The sequence below is a fragment of the Tamandua tetradactyla genome, chromosome 7, assembly GCF_023851605.1.
Source record: "Tamandua tetradactyla isolate mTamTet1 chromosome 7, mTamTet1.pri, whole genome shotgun sequence".
In the NCBI taxonomy this organism is placed as follows: domain Eukaryota; kingdom Metazoa; phylum Chordata; class Mammalia; order Pilosa; family Myrmecophagidae; genus Tamandua; species Tamandua tetradactyla.
Window position 1 is genome coordinate 173,026,346 of NC_135333.1, and position 19,983 is coordinate 173,046,328.

Sequence of the window (19,983 nt, forward strand, 5' to 3'; positions counted from 1 at the left end):
CACAGGGCAGAGGCCCCTGGACAGAGGTGGGAGGCCAGAGAGACAGCTGAAGCTTTCTCTGGCAAACAGAGTCTATTTCCCAAAGAGAGCAAAGAGCAATGTCATCCTTCTTGGCTCAAGACGAAAGAGAACGAGCAGCTCCCCTGCCGTTGACCGCAGTTGGAACTTCACAAGGAGGGGTGGCCAGCTCCCGCTTTGTACACAACAGGGAACACAGCGAAGCAGGGACCGGCCATCCTGGGGCACTGGGGAGGCTGGAGAGGGGGGTGGAAGAAGCGCTGAAGCAGGCGCCATAGGGTTCACCCCACAAAGGAGTCCTGGAACAGCTTGGGTCCCAAGACCTGGTTTTCTTAATTCTAGAGAAAGTTCTCACAACTTTTCAGCAAAATTGGCAAGATACCTCAGTGTCCAACCACAGGGGAACACGAGGTGGAGGACTCAGGGGAAACTTTGCAACAGCGCGGGCACAGAGCAAATGTCAGGGTCACCCCAAGTCACGCCCATGGTGGCCGTCTCTAGAGGACGGACCTAGGGCGATTTTTTCTCTGTCTTCATTTTTAGCATAATTCAACTTTTCTGAAGACAACATTTATCTCTTTTACAATGAAAAATCAATTTTCTTTTTTTAAATGGCTAAAATGCTTGGGGAAATACTTTTCAAGGACAAAAGTATGCAACAATTGTAAACATGCTTAAGAGATTATATCCAGGACCCTCCACCTCTCCCCTTAAAAGAACTACAATAAAGTGCATCAAAATGAGTTACTATGAGAAATTATGTGTAACTTCAGGTAATTCACCAAAAGATTCTGTAACCAAGTTATAATGAAAAGAAAAATGTATTTCTTAAATGCAAGAGAAGTTTTGGGCTAGATATATACATGCTGAACACGGCTAAATTTTTAAATTATTTCTTTCCCATTTGAATCAAGTTGTTAATGAACACTTTAGTTAAGCCTACTATTTCTTTTTTTTTTTTTCATCTTACCAGCGTGGATCCTTAGAGACCAACAATTTTGATTGCCAAACGAGACTTTAGAAATTAACCTCCAGACCTGATTAGAAACATAATCAACTTTTACAAAATGAATTTTTATTTTTAAGCAAGGGTCTATGCAGGTTTGCAAACTGACCCACCCAAACTCACTGCATCTTTCTTTTATCCAAATGACTATGGGAGGGAAGGCAAGAGAGGTTTAGAGCTAAAACTTTCAAAAACGCTTTCCTGATTTGTTCAGTAATTAATTTCCGTATCAAAGACAGCAGGCTAAAATCCTGATGAAGCAGGAAGCACAGATGTGGAGATCAGAAAAAAGCAGGCAAAATGAAAGCAATGGTTTATTTAACCATCTGTGTTCTCATCTTTGAGGAAAATCTTTCTAAAGGGGGACTGGTCACAAGTGAACAAAACTATAGATACACAGAATTCACAATGGTGAAAAATTGATTTGTCTTTCCGGATCTTTCCTTAACTTCAAATATGGGGTCCTTTCTTCCCCTCTTTCACCTCACCCCTTACGGAAAGGAGAATGGTGGAGAGAAGAAAGCATGGACTTGGAACCTATTTTGAGTTCCAATTCTCGTCCTGCTACTCACTCCCTTTGGAATCACTCGTTGGTCATTCTGAACTTTTGCTTGTTCGTCTTTAACATGAGAGTATTTTAAATATATGTTTAAAATAAGGGTTATGATCGTGCCTGGCAGCTGTCATGAGAATTCAAATAAGAAAAAACACCTAGCACAATTTCAACCTTAATAATAGGTACTCTGTAAGTATTCATTATATGCTGCCTCCCTTAGCTTGATATAGATACACAGTGCCCTGAGAAATGCAAAACTTTAAGCTTTATAAGTCATTTTACCCTTTAAAATTTATTTTACCCTATTTTTTTCTCAGCTGTTTTCCTAAAAGCATGTTTTAAAAGAAAAGGCTGAACACATTTTGAGATGAATCTGGACTAAACAGGAGACTTCTTATACTACCATATGCTGTTGACTTGACGTAATCTTTTTTTTAAATATTCTTATTGACAAATCTTCACACACACACATTCTACACATGGTGTGCAATCAACGGCTCTCAATATCATCACATAGTTGTGTATTCATCACCATGATCATTTTTAGAATATTTGCATCATCCCAGAAAAAGAAATAAAAAGAAAAAAGAAAAAAATACATCCCATATCCTTACTTATCCCCCTCATTGACCACTAGCATTTCTATCTACCCAATTTTTTTACCCTTTATCAACCCCTATTATTTATTTACTTTTTATCCTTTTTCTCTTTTTACTCATCTTTCCATACCCTGGATAAAGGAACATCAGACACAAAGTTTTCACAATTATAAAGTCACACTGTAAAAGCTATATCAGAAAAAAAAAGTTATATCATCATACAATCGTCTTTAAGAATCTGGACTGTTGGACACAGCTCAACAGTTTCAGGTACTTCCCTCCAGTCACTCCAATACACCATAAACTCAAAAGGGGATATCTACATATAATGCATAAGAATAACCTCCAGGATAACCTTTCTGTTTAAAATCTCTCAGCCACTGATACCTTATCTCATTTCCTTCTTCCTCTTTTTGGTCAAGAAGACTTTCTCAATCTCATGATGTCAGATCTGGATCATCCTGGGATTTCTGCCCCATGTTGCCAGGAAGATTTACCCCCTTGGGAGTTACATCCCACGTAAGGAATAGGGCAGTGAGGTCGCCTGCTGAGTTGGCTTAGAGAGAGAGGCCACATCTGAGCAACAAAAGAGGTTCTCTGGGGGTGACTCTTACACCTAATTTTAAGTAGGCTTAGCCTATCCTTTGCAGGAATAAGTCTCATAGTGGCCAACACCAAGATTGAGGGCTCAGCCTATTGATTTGGTTGTCCCACTGCTTGCGAGAATCTCAGGAGTTCCCCAAATGGGAAAGTTGAATATTTACTCCTTTCTCCCCAGTGCTCTAAGGGGACTTTGCAAATACTTATTTTTTCTTTGTCCAAATTATTCTGGGATATATCAGGGCATCATATTTACTTGGACAAACCAACAAGATTTCACATGCTATTCAAGATTCATGTACTTATGGTGTTCAACCTAACTGACCATGCAAGTAAACTGGGTAACGAACCACCCTAAATGTAAATTTTACACCAACTAAACATCTCTCTGTTTGCTCTCACACAGAAGCTGAAGTTTTAAAATACAGACCATGTCATCCTTTACCTGTATTCTGATTTACCTGAGTCCTACCCAGATCACCTTCATTCTTATCTCTACTTGAACTTTGATCACTTGAACTTTTTTTTAACTGGTTCCTTTATGCAGCAGTGCTGACTTTCACAGCTTCAGTGCCCTAACTCTGAGTCTCAGGTGTCACATAAATTCTGGGAACAGTCAGGTTATACTCAAATAGCTCAGTATCCAGAATTTAGAAATAACAGTTACAAATGCCTCAGAGTAATCTTAAATGAAGTTATGTCCTGGCCTATTTCAGAGATTTCTGGAGATGACATCAAAGACATTCATGAAGAATTTCCCAAATCACTGATCTCAAGTAAACAGACAGGAGCATGCAATAATTCACCCTCCTGAACACCTTCCCTGTGCCAAGCACATTATTCTGGGCACCAGGGTGGAAGAGAGAACAGAGAAGAAAAGCCCTGCTTTCATGGAGTTTACATTCTAGAGGGAGGACAAGGACAGTAACTGTTACAAATGATAAGATAGAGTCTTAGTTAGTGTTCGTGGCAATGGGGAAGGATAAAGGGGGACAGTGGGATCGGGTATGCCATGCATGCAATGGACGTTCTGTTTTTAGCAATGTGGTCGGGAAGACCTCAGGAAACAAACAAGTGACATTTGAACAGACCTGAAGTTAGTGAGGGAGAAATCCATGTGGGAGTAGCATGTGCAAGGGCCCTGGGGTGTGACAGGTATGGTGTGGCTGAACCATCCAGGAGGCCAGCGGGACTGAGGCAGAGTGAACAAGAGGGAGGGGAGTGGGGCGTGAGGCAGAGCAGGCTGTGTGAAGCCGTGAAGGCCACTGCCTGAATTGTGGTTTTCACTCTGATCTAACAAGCTATGGGAGGGAACTGGGCAGAGTGAAGGCATCATTTGATTCCTCTATTACAAGGAGAAGTCTGGCAACTATTTTAAGAATAGACATGGTGGGCAAAGGTAGGTACACTATGGAGGGTACTGCGACACTTTGGGTAAGAGAAGACAGTAACCCAGGTTTAGTGAAGCTGTCTCATGGAGGTGCGGGCAGGACTTCTCAGAACTTTCACTGATCTTCTCGTTAGAGGGACAGCAATAGCTTGGGTCAACGCTAGGAAATTAACCCTCTGGGATGATCAGGGAACCAAAATAATTAAAGAAAGTCTGAGCAGCAAAATTAAATAGAGGGACGCCAAGATTACCCCACACCCCGGTCAAGCCGGCCTTTCAGTGGGATCCACTTTTGGAGACGCTTCCGGGGTCCCACTCTTGCTTCGTCTTGGGCTGTCCCTTCTATGATTTCTTGGCCTCCTTGTCTCTTCATCTTCTCCCTCCTTATGGGGTTGCTTCTTCCTTACCTTTCCCTCCTTGTGGCTGGGGCTGCCCTCGGTTTGGAGGAGGCCCCTCCTGAGAAGTGCTGAGGGCAGCAGCTCCGGCCAGGCTCTGTCTAAGCCCTTAGAAAGAGGAGATGTCTTTTCTTCCTGTTCCTCTTCACAGGCCTTTTCTTGCCACCAGAGTGATAAGACCTGAGTGTCAGGAAGGGCCCGTGGCCTGTTTCAGTCCAGCCTACGGTGGACGATCCTGAACTGAAGTCCATCGAATGGCCACAGCGCTGTGTCTAAACTGTTACGATCTGAGGCCCAATTTCATAATGAACCTCACAAAGTAAACTCTGTGTTGCCTTCCTCAAATATGCCCGGCCATGAGCTGTTCAGTGGCTAAGAGCAGAGCCAATGTTCCATCTGAAACTCTTCCACTAAATAAAATAGGTCCTCAGACTTATGCAAGATATTTGTAAGGACAAAAAATACAGGCAAGTAAATGTCTACCAACAGGAGGATGGAAAAGTATAGTGTATTCACGTGATGGAATTGAAAGAGAGGAAAATGAATGAGAAAACCATATATATCAGCATGAACAAGGCTCAAAAACAATGTTAACTACCTTCCCTGCATAAAAGAAAACCACAGAATGATGGTTGCAGGATGATCCCAAATTTACGAAGCTTAATAGCTTGAGAAACGATATAATACATCACTGATGGACATCTGTATATACAAAAGAATGAAAAGATGCACCAAAATACTACATATCCAGTTCAGATTAATAGCTCACCCTGAGGAGGGGTCTTGGGGGAAGCCCAGAGGGTGTTGGCTTTCTGCAGTGTTCTGTTTCCTCGGCAGACAAGGAGCTGCGTGGTTGGGCATTCCAGCATCTATGGTTTTTTGGTTTAAAAAATGGAGAAGTCATCTGGATTGGAAGAAGCTTTTTTTACCTCCTCCAGTGAAACTCAGAACTCTTTTTGTTTAAAAGAAGAAATGTTCCCTGTAAATATTTTCCTGCTGTCTTGGGTCTGAGAACAGGGGAGTAAAACCAGTCTTGCTTCAGGCCTGCTCACCACGTCCAAAGGTCACAAGTCCGGTCTTCAAGTCAAGACTTAGCATGTTTACCATCACACGCCGGCCAGTCCCTTTGCCCCCAGGAACGCTGGGGTGGCACATGGTAAAAGTCTGTGACCTGACCACTCGCTCACCCACTTTCACCTGAAGCTGTTTGTTCCTTCGTTCTAGAATTCATTTCCCCCACCTCTTCCTTCTCCTGCTCAACCTCTTCAAGTTTCAGCCTGATATCTTTAAGAACCCTCTCTTGACCTCCTTTGCTTCAAGTAAGCACTGAGAATGCCCATTCCACCTTGAGCTCCTAGCACTTGTCACGCTCTACTTTAATTGCCTGTTTATGTGGAGTCTCCAGGTCGTGTGAAGGCAGAGACTGACTTCTGTCCCATGGCAGTGTCCCCAGCATGCAGCATAGGGTCTGAGAATGGTAGGTACTCCAAAAATATTCAATGGATTCATAAATGAGAGAGAAGGAGTGGAAGGAGTCGGTCCTTTGGGCAGAGAAAGGGCAGAGAAGGACTGCCACAAAGGTAAACCAGAATTTCCATTTGTTTCCAAAAGACGAGCCTACTGTGAAAAAGGAGGGCAAGCTTTGAAGCGCTTTTTATGTCTAAGTGTCTAGACTTGGGCAGATGAAGCTAAGAGGTTAATCTGAACCTCTGCATCTCCATCAATTAAATGATTCTAATCGAGACTCCCAAGGTCCCAGGGTCAACACATTTAGGAAATACTGAACGATTCGTAACTGAATAGGCTTCCTTCCCACAGGACTTCCTAGCACCTTTAATATGCCCGTATGGACTACGGCTCCCAGAAATCTACATAGAGAATTTTCCAAACCATTTACCCTCGTGTGCTGGTTTGACATTTATGTTTATGTCCTTTGGATCCGATCTTGTGGGGACACACCTATTATGGGCTGGACTTTTTGAACAGGTTGTTTCCATGGAGATGTGACCCAGTCCATTCAAAGTGGGTCATGGAGTCCCTTAAGAGGGAGACATTTTAGAGAAAGCACAGATGCTTGGAGAGAAAAAATGCCTCAGGAGATGCTAAGCTAAGAGATGAAATCCAGAGTTTGCCCCGGAGAAGTTAAGGGAGGACCCACAGGTGCTTAGAGAAAGAAAATGCCCCAGCGGAAGCCAGCAGGACCCTCGGCGCTGAGAGAGCCACTGTGAAGCCCCCCAGGAGAGAAGGGCAGCAGGTGTCACCACGGGCCTTCCCACAGACAGAGGGACCCCGATGCTGCCCATCCTCCAACAAGATTCCTCTCGCGGGTGCCGTAATCTTGAAATTTCCATGGCCTTAGAATTGTAGCTTGTAACTTAATAAATCCCCTTTGTAAAAGCCAATCCATTGTGGTATATTGCATTCTGGTAGCTTTAGCAAATGTAACACTCGTAATTCTACTAAAATAATTGCTAATATATAGAATTTGATAGAATGTTGTTTGGCAAACACTGCCCTGAAGCATAGTCTAGATTCTTCCTTTTTTAAAAAAAATATTTTTATTGTAAGCCTTAACAAACAAATATATAAACATTCTTGACATAGATTCTATACATGGTATACAATCAATGGCTCACAATATCATCACATAGTTGTGTATTCATCACCATGATCTTTTTTAGAACATTGCTAGATTTCCTTCCTTCCTTCCTTCCTTCCTTCCTTCCTTCCTTCCTTCCTTCCTTCCTTCCTTTCTTTCTCTCTTTCTTTCTTTCTCTCTCTCTCTCTCCGTCTCTCTCTCCCTCTCTCTCTCTCCCCCCCCCACACCCCCACCATTTCTTTCTTTCTTGTTTCTAGCCATCTATTTCCTTTGGCTTCATTTTATACGGTCCAGAGTTTAACATCAAATATACAATGTAAAGGCTTTGCTTGTATTTTCATCTACCCCATACACAAAAGTGTCCTGAGATATATAAAGTCCGCGAAGCACCAAGACTGCCCTGACCCCTTCCTGCCAAGCTCCTCTGCTCCTTGCTGATGACCCCACCCTTGGCCCTCACCTCTGTCTGTAGATGTTCGCAGACCTTACTGGCCAATTCATTCTAGGTGCTACACTTTTTTGGAAAAAATATTCTAAAAATCAAGGCTTTTGTCTCTCTCCAGTCTTCCACACTTCTCCCATTTCTGCATTTTCTCCGGTGATTTCTATAGAGATTCATATGGCTTCAGGGCGTGCTGCTTTCTCATAAACGATTGGTTTCTTTTGGATAAAAATGATAAGCCTGAGGGTTTTAGAATCTCAGCCCCAGGTCAAATTCTGAGGTTTTGCCACATTAAGTGTCTGACCCGGACACCCCCCTGAGCTCTCTGAGGTCCGCTCGCTCATCCTTAAGGCGGCTGCAGCATCACCGCCCCCAGCCCGCTGCGGGTACCCGGTTCAGTCCACGTGAAGTGGCGGCCCAGACCCCTGCCCTCACGCCTCCCGGGGCATCGGGTCGCCAGTGGAGGCTTTTTTAAAAAAAAAAAAAAAAAAAAAAAGAGGTACCACCAAAATCCAAGAACAAACAATGATCCAAAAACCCAAAAAGAAATGACTAAAATGTTCACTCTATCAGAGTTTAAAATTTCAGTGTGACATATGGCACCAGAATAAAATAAATCAGCTTGGGGAAAAATAGTTGCCATATACATATCAGCACTTAGATTACATAAAATGGCAAGCGATAAGTAAGAAAAAAAAAAGGATACAATAAAAAAAAGCTAAAAGGATCTGAATGGGCAGTTTGCAAAATAAAAATAAAACCTTCGAGTGTCATGAAACATGAAAAGAAACCCCTTTTCACCTATAGTCAGGAAATGGAAAACTAAAACAACAAATTACCATGTTACACCCACTGGATTGTCAAAGATTAAAAAGCAACAATAAGCAATATTCTTAAGAGTATAGAGAAACGAGTGCTCCCATACTGAGCTGGCGAGAGTCTGAACTGTTACTGACAAGTTGGAGAACAACTTGGTCATTTCTATAAAAACTGAAAATGCCCATAGCCCAGGGCCCTCAATTCCGCTCCTTGGTTTCTGACTTAGAGAAACACTTGGACATTGCATACAAAAAACAAAGCAAAACAGAAGCAAAGAGCAGTACTGCACAATGTTCCATGACTGCAGAAAACAGCAGGAATACCAAAAACAGGAGGCTGGAAGAATGAAATACGGCACATGCATGTTAAGAACCACTCTTCAGGAGTTAAAATTTCAGGAGTTGTGAACTTGACCTTTATCTGTTAACAAGCATATCTCAGAAACACTACATTTAGAGACAAGATATAGTAAGTCTCACTGAACACGTTGTGCAGTTAACCGAGGGACCCTCAGCACGACTCTCCGAGGAGGGCGCTGCTGCCATCCCCGTTTCCCAGATGGGAGCTGAAGGCCCGAGGAGCCCCCGAACTCCCCCAGAGCCGCAGCCCTGGCAGTGCAGGGCAGGTCCCGCCGGCCAGCCTGGCCCTCTCTCGGGCACTGGCTCAAAGAGGCGGTCGGACGGAGCCCACAGCACGCGTGGCAGCCTCAGTCCTGTGTTTCAAGAACTGGCAAGAAATCTATTAAACTCTCGGTAATGCTGCTTTAGCCAGGAAGTTTATGAGATTATCAAGAAAGAGGGAAAACCAGAAAAGACCATGGCTTTATCCTTCAAGTTCTGATTTTTGAAAATGCCGTAATCACACGTAAGGAAAAACGAAAGTAAATACGTCTAAATGTCATCAGGGGTTGATTCTGAACAGTGGGAGCAGGGGTAGTTATTTTCCCTGTACTAGCTTCATTTTTTTCACTTGGAAAGAAAGAATTCCCCTCCCAGAGAATCTGATTTAGAAGGCCTGGGACGGGGTCAGGATATTTTCATCCCTTAAAAACCCCACACATGATTTGGATGTGCAGGGACCCCAGCACCTGGCAGGGTGTTGGGGCACAACGGAGAACTCAGGGGCTTCTGACCCTTAGCGTCTCTACCCTTAGCTGTGTGCTCTCAGACAAGTGTCTCAGCCTCTCAGAACCTCAGTTCCCTGACATGTAGAGAGGGAGCCATGCAAGTGAATGAGGATTTTCCACCAAGTGAACGAGGACTAAAGCAGCAGCGTGCGAGCCGGATTTATCCCACAACGTGGTTCCTTTCCCTACCCTCAGCACTTGGAAGGATTAGAACTTGGCTTTGCATTTTTCCAGGTTTCTAACAAGGGCAGAAGATAAGTGGACTATGTCATTTCTAGCGCAACTTCTGAAACTTGTTGGGAAAAATAGCAACACCCTGAAAACAACCTTCCGCCAATCACGCAATCCCAGGGCCTCCACGCCCTCATCTTTGAAGGGTCATGGCAGTCTCACCCACGTGCAGGGCGGCTGGGGTTCTGGGTGATCTTCCAGCAGTTCACACACACATGCACACACACACACACATGCACACGCCTACACACACAGACACACATGCATGCACACATGCTCACACGCACACAGACACACATGCATGCACAGAGATGCACACGCATACACGCGCACACATGCACACACATATGTACATGCACACTTGTACACATGCACACACATGCACACGCATGCATACACATGCACACACACAAACACACACACACAGCATCTCATCATGTCAAGTAATGAGTTACAGGTGGTTTATTTATTAGGTGTAAACATCCTGTTCATTTACTATGATTTCATCTATTAACTCTGATTTAGGTCTAATGGGCCTCTTAAAGAGCAAGCGTCTCGATAGAAAGGCTAAAATTGCATAAGCAGTTTACAGACATTTTCTTTCTCATAAAAATTTGTCACTCAGAGTGTCCTTGCCTCCCTTCTCCGCACAGACTGCCAGCTTTTACTCAGGCAGACCTGTTTCCCTTTGGATATCCAGGCTTAATGTTTTGTTTGTTTTTTTTTTTAATTTCAGAGTCAAAATTCCTTGGCTCAAACATAATCCTTCTTTTGTAAATCCAGGGCAGGACACTAAACACATCCCAAGCTCTTTTGTTCCTGAAACTTAAATTAATTTTCACCCTAATTGAGTACTTAATATATAAGACTCACGGTATATAGAGGATATAAAGATGATTTAGACACCACTAGCCTTAAGAAACTATTCTCAAGGGCAGACAGAAATGTACACACGTAACACGACAAACAAGTGCTGCAGTTAAAAGTAAAACATGCCCCAGGGACCCCGAGAAGGCAGGCGTGAGTTCAGGGAAGTCTTGATAAGAGACGCTGAGACCACACAGGTGTGTGACAAGTGTTGCCCCCAGGTCCCTGCTCAGAGGGGAACTGCACTCGGGTTTAATGCCCTTCGGCAGCTCTCCTGAAGTTCTTAGTAATTCTATTTTGAATGTGTGTTTTGCGAGCAGAGTGCAATGAGATACTAAAGCATGCACCAGGCTCAGGGGTGACCCTCCCTGCCACCTCTCCACCTTCCTGGGATGGGTTCTCGGCGGCTCGCTCCCATCTCCCTGGACCCTGCCTAGGCCCCTTCCTCATCCCCACCTCTCCGCACCGCAGACCCCTCCCCAGGGCGGGGAATGCGCTCACATGGGGCTGGGGGGGGGTCGCTGCCTCCTTCCAGTGCAGGTGTCTGGCAGGGGGTTCGGAGGGAGACTCGGCCAGAAGCCCCTCTACCACCCCCCATGCAGGTACCCACTGGATCCCAGCAGGGATTGCAGTCCCATGGGTTGGTGTGGCAGCCCCATGGGAAGGGGACAGGGGCTTCCCCACTTCGGCAGCGGCTGGCAGGAGGAGGAGTCTGGCAGCTGGCGGACAGCTCTGCCCATGGATGGAGTATAACTCGGAACAGCACATTAAACACTCCATGACGGGTCGAGAGAGACGGCGCAGGGGAAAGGGAGAGCTTTATAATTTAGGACTCTTAATGGCACTTTTTTTTCCCCCTCTCTTTGAACAAAAAGTCCCACTCTTTCATTTTTTACTGGGCCCCACAGATTTCGTAGCTGGTCCTGTCTGAAGCAGAACTGAATAGCAGTTAAGATCTCAGGTTCTGCCTCAGATAACATCGTCAGAATTTGCCAGCTGTGTGACTTTGGGCAAATTCCTGAACCTCTCTCAGCCTCAGTTTCTCTCTGATAAACAGGGACGGAAGCACTGTGAGACAGAGTGACAGCCCGCGTGTGATGCCTGGGCCCCTGAGCGCCGCCCTCCCCACCCCCGTCCAGCCCTGCCCACAGGAGACGGGTCTCTGTGCTGCACGTCTGGCCCCCTGCCGACCCTCCACCAAGGGTTCTCTTCTTTACAGTCTGCACCTTAACCCGCCCCACGCACAGCACCGAGAAATCATAGCTCTTCAAGGGATGTCTCAGTATACCCAGCTGTGATGGTTTGGAGCTGTGTGCACCCCAGAAAAACACATGTTCTTAAACTGAACCCCTTCCCATGGGTGTGAACCCACTGGAAGTAGAACACTGCTGAGGTCCCTCAGCGAGGGCATGTACCGCCTTAGTCAGGATGGGTCTCAGTCCTAGGACCGGGGTCCTTTATAGGCAGAATGAAATTCAGGCAGACAAAGAGAAAGCCGTAGGAGCAAGCAGCTGGAAGCCGGAAGAGAAGGGAGACCAGGAGACGTCACCATAGGCCTTGCCATGTGGCAAGCAGGACAAAGGGGGAAAGCATCGTTTTGATGATGCCTTGATTTGGACTTTGCCTCAAAACCACAAGCTTCCAAAACTCCCCTTATGTAAGGCAACCCATTGCAGCATATTTGCGTGAGCAGTCAAGAAACTAAAATGCCAGTCCCTATCCTAAAAGATCTTGTGGAATGCATGACCAAACACATACTGAGCTCCAACGTGTGTGCACAGCTCTGACCAGCATGCTTCCCCTTGCATGCTTCCCCTGGCCTCCCTGGGATAAGAACAGTTTCGGCTAAAACACGAACAAAGTACTTGGGAGAGCTCTGCATTCCGAAACCTACTTGGAATTCTGTGGAGTTCAGGTGCCCAGCTAAAATCCAAACAGCATTTCCTCAACTGTCTTCCAAGATATTAAAAAATGTTCTTAGAACAATAGGGGATCCAAAATCAAATAAGTTTGGAAAATAACATTATACTGCATTCCCTAGTTTGGATACTCTGGTAAACATGAGGGTTTTACAGGCTTGAAAGACCTACAATTAAGCAATCAGATAAAATGACACAACCTTGAATTTCTCAGCCTCGCTTTGTGGTGGCACCTTTGATCAGACGAGATCTACCAGTGGCTTGAAGAACATCAGCTGTTTTCTAGAACACACTTTGGAGTTAAACTGCTTGAAGTAAGGGATTGTGCCCTATTATTTTATGACTAGACATAGAAGATAATCAGGATGAATTTGGCAAATGAAAGAAGTAGTGGTGTTTTCAATCATTATTTATGTACTTTCACTGTGATTGTATGTAACACATATAGAAACCCTGTTGAAGCTGGCAAGGCAGGATTTTCAGTACCATTTATAAACGGAGAAACAGTGTCTCGAGGAGATGGAGAGACTTCATTAAGTCACACGGCTAGGTAATGTAAGAGCCTGTGCTGAAAATCAAGTCTTCCACTTTCACATCCTGTGTTCTTTTCAATGCATCTAGCTAGAAAATAGCAAGGTTTGCCATACCATTATCTGATGCAAAAATGAATAAATCTCTTACCTCAAATAAGCGCAAGACTTTGGCCAGGGCACCGACTTCTTCCTTGAGCGAGAAGATCAGGGATATGGGGCCATTTTGATTGAAGTTGTCTTCAATATAGCTAGTTTCCTAAGTGATTAGATAGATGGACTTAGTTGCAATGCTTCCATAGCCTTGCAATTCATTTCCATGAGATTGCCAAGGAAGAGGCAACCTTCTAAGCAAGCCTTGTAACTTGACAATGAATTATACGTATTCTGTACAGAAGTAGGTAGTGACGGCGGAAGTTGGGCAATGAAATTATCAGTGCTGCTCCTAGGTCAGATTTCAGTTCTAAAAAGCTGCAGTTATTCGTGGATGTTACCAGGCAACCCTATAAATTAGCACCTTTTAAGGAGCACCTACCGAGTGCCAAGAACTATTAGGGCTGAGAGCTGCAAAGACTATGCCCCATCCTCCAGGGTGGATGTCCCAGTAAACATTAGGGCAGTCCCACAATCTGGCTTATGGGTCCCATAGAGAACAGAGCAGATGAACAGAGAATAACTCTTACAGGGACTACAAGAGAGCTGAAAAAACAACCAGGGAAAACCTTGAGAAATGCAGTATGAAAATACTACAAATAGAACGCACATAGGCTTTTACAACAGGAAACCTCTCTCTTCCTTTATTAACTAGACTACTTTGGAAAACCACTTAGTCTTCTTCTTAGTTCCAACATCTGTAAAATAATCCAAATAATAAGCTCTATTGAAACAGAAACGGGATGATGGAAAAAGAAAAGGATACAAAAGCTTTTAAATAAAAAATCAAGAGAAGTAAACAGAAATGGTGGAAATATTATAACTACACAAGGCAAGAATGACTTTTTTGGCCTATAGCGAAGCTCTCCGGGAAGCATAGATATATTCCCATATGGTAGGATCTGAGATATCCAACTGTTGGAAAAGAGTCACAAAATTAAAAATTACACAAATAACTCCTCAGAAGATGGATGCTTTAAACTAAACAGTAAGAATGTAAAACATCTAACACCAACTACATGAATGTACCAGTAATCTAAGGTGGGATTTAGGTTTGGCATTCCAGGAAGAGTTTGCTAAAACATTTGGTAAAGTTTTAAAGGTATGTATAAAATTCTAAGTGTGCCCACAAATGAACAGTATGTGCCTAAAACTGGGGAGAAACAAATGCACTGGACAGTTGCTTTCCTGTAAGCAAGTTAACGACATTAACGGGAGGGATGCATATCAGCTCAGTGTCAAAAGGCTCTGATGGATGGTCTCTACCAGTGGCTCGAAATAATAAGTGCATGGTAAGTGCATGAGTGCTGATGACCCTTAGGACGGAATTATTTGAATTCAGAAAATCCAGATTTTCCCAGACCCAGGAAATAGGGTTGTGGGGGAAGAAACGAGATTATCAGCAAGTGGGATTCCAGGAATCACCAACTGAGCTGACGGTGGAACTGTCGTACATCCCTATTTGGGTCATGATACTGTTTTTCTAAAAAATAATTGTTAAGTCTACCATTTATTAAGGGTCTGTTATGTCCCATGCACTATAATAAACACTCTGTTTGGACTATCTCATTTAATTTCTACGACACCCATTGAAGTGAGCTTTTATTAGCCACTCAGCCACTCCCTGTATTGGTGACAAAATCAAGACCGAGACAGGTAAATTAACTGACCCTGAGTCACCCGGTCAGCGAGGAGCCAGGAGCTGAGCCCACACCACGTGACCCCTGCAGTCTGTCCTTACACCTCTGCCGTGCTGCCTACGAAGCACAGCCTGTCACACACCCTCCCCTCTTCCTCTCTGAAACCCAGCTGGAGGTCTGCAGATCAGTTCCTGACTTCAGATTTCTTCTCCCAAAGAAAACTGAGCCCTTCAGTCTGTTGGGTCTTCCTTGAAATGACAAAAGATCTCCCTGTTTCTAGTTTCCTTGGCAACATTCTCTCTTTCTGTTGGCCGCCAAGAGAAGTGACGGACTCCTGATACACCTCAACAGATGCCCCTGTGCCTAGGGCGGTCCCGACGGGACTGAGCTCATGCTAGAAACTCGGTCCCTTCCCACCCACCCTTGGGCCAGTCTACTCACCCACCGATCTAAGCCAGTCTTCTCAAAAAATGACTCTTGCCTTTCCTATGTCCCCACGGCCACCTCTCCAGCCCAGCTCGGTGCTCTGTACTGACCCAGCACTGACAGAATTCTGGAATTTTTTGAAGGCTCCCCAACGTCACCAGGATAGAATACTTCTCACTGCCATTCAGGGTTCTCCTCAGCACCTCACCTTCCACGATCTGTCCACAGGTGCCTTGCCTTCAGCCAAGCTGGTTTCCTCCTTGCCTTTTCAACAGCCCAGTAAAATAACTGCTCTACGTTCCCCTTTTCAAGTCTTCATCCTTCCTCAAAGGCCCTCTTGGGTCTCAGTTCTTGCATAATCTTCAGCCTAGGCAAAGAAGCCCTTCCTACATCTGTGCATTCCACTCAGCTTCTAATGCCTCTATAGAGTTTCGTCATCCTTGACTTGCAGAGCTAGACATGTTCTCAGAGTTCCTCTCGCTCCCCACTTTGTTTTACAGATTGGGAGACTAAGGGCCAAAGAATAACTCACCTGAGGTCAAAAGTAGTGGAGAACACAGCCTCCTAAATATTAGCTGTTCCGTGCAATTCCCTCTGCTATGGACATGATGTGGAAATCAAGCCCAAATTCTTTCACCGGAGGGAATTTATTCTTGGCCCAGTCAACTTTTGTTCAGTACCATTCCTAACACCCTACTTTTTTTGTTGTTGTTCATTTTTAATTTGTATCTTTTTAAATTAACACCCAGCATTTTACCCATGCTTTTCCACTCTCTCTGCCCTCCCCAAGCACTTTCTGCATCATGTGCTTCTCAGAGTGTTCCCTGGCTCTCTGCTCCAAAATTACCTGGAGAGTTTTTTGTTAAAATTCAGATTCCTGGGCCCCACACAAACCTAACTAATCAGAATCTTTTATAAATCCTTATAATATGCCTTTTTATAAACACCCCAGATGATACTTAACCACAGAAAATCTTGAAACCCATTAATAAATTTACAACCTATTTTAAAATAATGACTTTTTCCAAACAGGTTGAAAAACGCACATTTACCAAATGATGAGGCACTACCTTTTGTTGGCATTAATATTAATAATAACAGCTTGCCATTGACTGAGTGCCCATCACAAGCCAGAAACCACACTTTGTATTTTTCATAGTTAATAAGCATCATCATTGGCAATACCTACACCATTCTGCAGGTTTACATGTAACAACTCAGTCCTCTCAACCACTCCAAGAGGTGGCTGTGGTTATTCCTCCTTTTAGCAAATGAGGCCGTAGAGCCAGCAAGGTTAAGTGGCTTCCCCAGCAACACACAGCCAGTGGTGGCAGAACCTGGACTAGAACCCAAGTCCAACGTTTCCGAAACCCCAATTCTGCATCCAACTGCAGACCCAGCTGGGGCAACAACTCTGCCTTTTCAAAGCCTGGAGGCGGGGGGTTAAATGAAAGGAAACTTGTGGGACTTTGTCAAATGGCATGGCCTGGGGTGGACGCCAGCCCTGCCACGTGCTCCTGTGCTGATTCAGCCAGTTAGGGGCTCTGGGGCAAGTTTCTTCTGGACTGTGCTTTTACTGGCTCACACTCTGTACCTTATTTGTTTGCACCCACATGGGAGTTAACTTACAAACACAAGTATATCCAGGATGTGTACAATTTAGAGAAAAGAAGCTCAGCAACTATACAGGAAAAAGTAGGACACAGAGAAGGAACTTTTCTAGAAACTAGGGAGGAAAGAATTTTAATCATTGAGCAATACATTTAGCAGTAGACATTTATTATTTTGTGTGTGTGCCTAACAAATGCATTGTTCCCATTTGAAAAGAGCAGGTTTCAAAACTGAGAGCAATATGCTTTGACAAGTAAATTCCAGGGCACTGGCCTTCAAGTTTAGCTCTTTGCAAGAGCATAGTGGGAGGTGCGTTGGTGCATGTTTGTTTTCACACACACCCCTATAGTTTAAGGCTATAGAAGACAAGATGCAGATGTCCAAACTTCTGTATGCCAGGACACATCTACAGGAGAACCAGTGGTACAGGAGTATGCATAGCTGTCTGGAGTCAACCTGGGTTTGAACACCGGCTTCACTGTGATTTCTGAGTTTCCCTCATCTTCTGTCCCATTACCTGGCTCTATTTTTCTTCACAACACTTATCTTTACATGAAATTATATTCTAAGTCCATTTGGCTAATTTTTTATTGTCCATCTCCTCCACTAGAATGTCAAGTTTCCCCAGGGCAGAAACTTAGATGTATTCTCTGCTGTGCCTGGTGCCTAATAGATGCTCCATAAATCTTAGTTGGATGACCAGCTGAGCCACACTTCTGCAGGATTCCTGTGCATGTTGGGTCTGTAAAGAACTTGACATATCATACACCCTCAACAAACCGTGGGTCCCTCGCGCAGTCTGCCTTATATAAATTACGTCAGTGTGTTTCATCAAGAAAGCACAAATCGCGTCTATTTTTGCAGAATGTCAGAGCTGGACAGTCATCCTAGTCTATTCCCTCCTTTGATGGACACCAAACCAAGCCTCAACATCCCTTCATGTCTGAGTTCAAGTAGACCAGGGGATACATAAGCCTAAGTGGCTCACGGATGGGAAACCAGCTCCTGCCTCCACACCCGGCAGCTTCTCCATGACTCGGTTTACCTGCCTGCGTCGGGCTCAGGGCTGTCCTTCCTGCCCGTGCACAGAACACATTTCCTCGAACAGAAAACGCATTTCGACTGGCCGCGGGGTGCTCTCCTACGCTCCAGGAATCGTGGTCAGATGTTTACGGGCGTTACTCCTCTAATTCTCATACCAGCCCTGTGATACAGACATTTCATTCCTACTTTCCAAATGAGTGAGCCCGAGGGGCCACAAAATTGAATGCCCGGCTTTAGATGCAGAGGTGGCACCAGGTGTGCTGGAATCCCTTCTCTTTAGTAGCACTCCGAGTCGCTGCCATCGACAATTTGTGGATTCTCAATCTCCTAAGGGTGCTATGAGCAAAGGCTCAGCCCCCTGCTGTTCCTAACACCCTCCCAAGGCCACGGGGGTCCTACTGCTGACGGACACTGAACGCTGGGCAGGACCCGGGTCCCTTCAGGCATCTGTGGCTCCCACGATGTCCCTCTTCCTAAACCAGGTCCCTGCCCGCCTGCCCCACACACCACTTTCAGAGTAGTCTTCCTCACAGGACCCAAACAAACTCAGCCCAAAGCGCTGCCATGTCTCTGGTTGGTCTACGTTTAAGATCAACAGCCCTCTCAGCTCCAGACCCCCTGCCCTCTGCAGAAGACATTTCTCACTGATTCCCATGCGGCACGCGTCTGCGGACTGAGGCCATGTGCCAGGTCGGCGTTTTAAGTCCAAATCCCAGAGTCCAGGAAGGCGACTCCCTGCTTCGGGTGAATACACGAGTCAATTAAAGATGATATCCTACAACTGTGCACCTCCAGGGAATAACAAATCCTGTGTAACTGAACACACCCTGGGAAGATCCCCAAGTCACATTTGGAGTTTCCCACAAAGTTCCAAGAACATTGCTTTGGGGCCGGTGCTAAATCTTTCATTTCCTCTGTGACTAGTTTTCCCCCTCTTCAGGTATGAATAAGCCTCTGGGTTTCTTTATGCTTTTTTTTTTTTCTCACAGAATTGAAAGGATACAATTTCTCCCAAATTTACCATTTCAATACCTGGATGAAAGCACTTAAAGAAAGAATCGCAAAGATCTGATTTGGAAGGGTTTACCCTTCCCCACCCCAGGTCATTAAGGACCAGCCCCTTCCATTACTGAAGAGAAAAGCCACAACAGAGAGGGACAGTGGCTTGCCCAAGGACACACAGCTAGTGGTGGCAGCTCCGGAAGCTGGATCTCCAACTCTTAAAGCATCCACTCTTGGCCCGAAAGGCACACAGGACAAAAGCTCTCTCTGGTGGGAACAAGTGTTGGAGGCATGTCTTATCTGCTGACATCCTGGATGTTTCCATCCTCTCCAAATTAGTTCAGCCTTCTTGGTGAGCTTAGGGAACTGGGACTCATCAACCTTCCTGGGATCCCTTTCCCGGGGCCAAACTCCCCTCGCTGCGCACCTGAGACCCGCCCTAGCTCACCAGTCCGAAGTCGGAGAGTTTTCTGCTCAATCCTCCGCGCGACATGCTGGCTCCCCGCGGGCGCGGCTCTTGCTCTGGGTCGGGCGCAGGTCGCTGTGCGCGCCGCCTGCGGACCTGAGGCTTTTAACCTGGCGGAGGGGAGAGGCGGGGAGAGGCGGGGGTCCCAGCGCGCCTTCTGCCCACGCGCTGGGCGACACGCCTCCCGCCGGGTGGACGGTGTCCTGACGCAGACCCAGGAGGTGCCGCGCCCCCTGCAGCTCCCCGCGCCCCGCCCCAGCCCGCCGCGCCCTCCTCCAGTTCTCCACGCCTCGCCCCAGCTCCCCGCGCTCGGCTTCAGCTCTCCGTGCACCCCTGCAGCTCCCCGCACCCCTTCCAGCCCCCCGCGCCCCGCCCCAGCTCCCTGGGGCTCCGGCAGCTGACGCGGGGAGGCGGGACTTGGCTGCGCGCGGGTGGAGGGAAGGTCCGATGGGCGCTCGGTCACTTTGGCACCTCTGGACTCCCGGCGGCATGCCAAGAGCATGCCTTTGCAGTTGGGGTGAGCCTGCGCCCGCCGTGATAACCA

At 45.7% G+C, this 19,983-nt stretch overlaps 1 protein-coding gene across 1 annotated transcript in view; it reads right to left on the bottom strand.

The window, feature by feature from the left end:
• Positions 1 to 19,546, bottom strand: part of PAH (phenylalanine hydroxylase) — a 77,748-nt gene extending 58,202 nt beyond the window's left edge. The window contains exons 1-2 of the mRNA XM_077111829.1: positions 19,422 to 19,546; positions 13,249 to 13,356 (exon numbers count right to left, since the gene is read on the bottom strand). Coding sequence (XP_076967944.1) covers positions 13,249 to 13,356; positions 19,422 to 19,466 — 153 coding nt within the window. The 5' untranslated portion in view covers positions 19,467 to 19,546. The remainder of the gene's footprint in view (positions 1 to 13,248; positions 13,357 to 19,421) is intronic.
• Between the last annotated feature and the right edge of the window lie 437 nt (positions 19,547 to 19,983).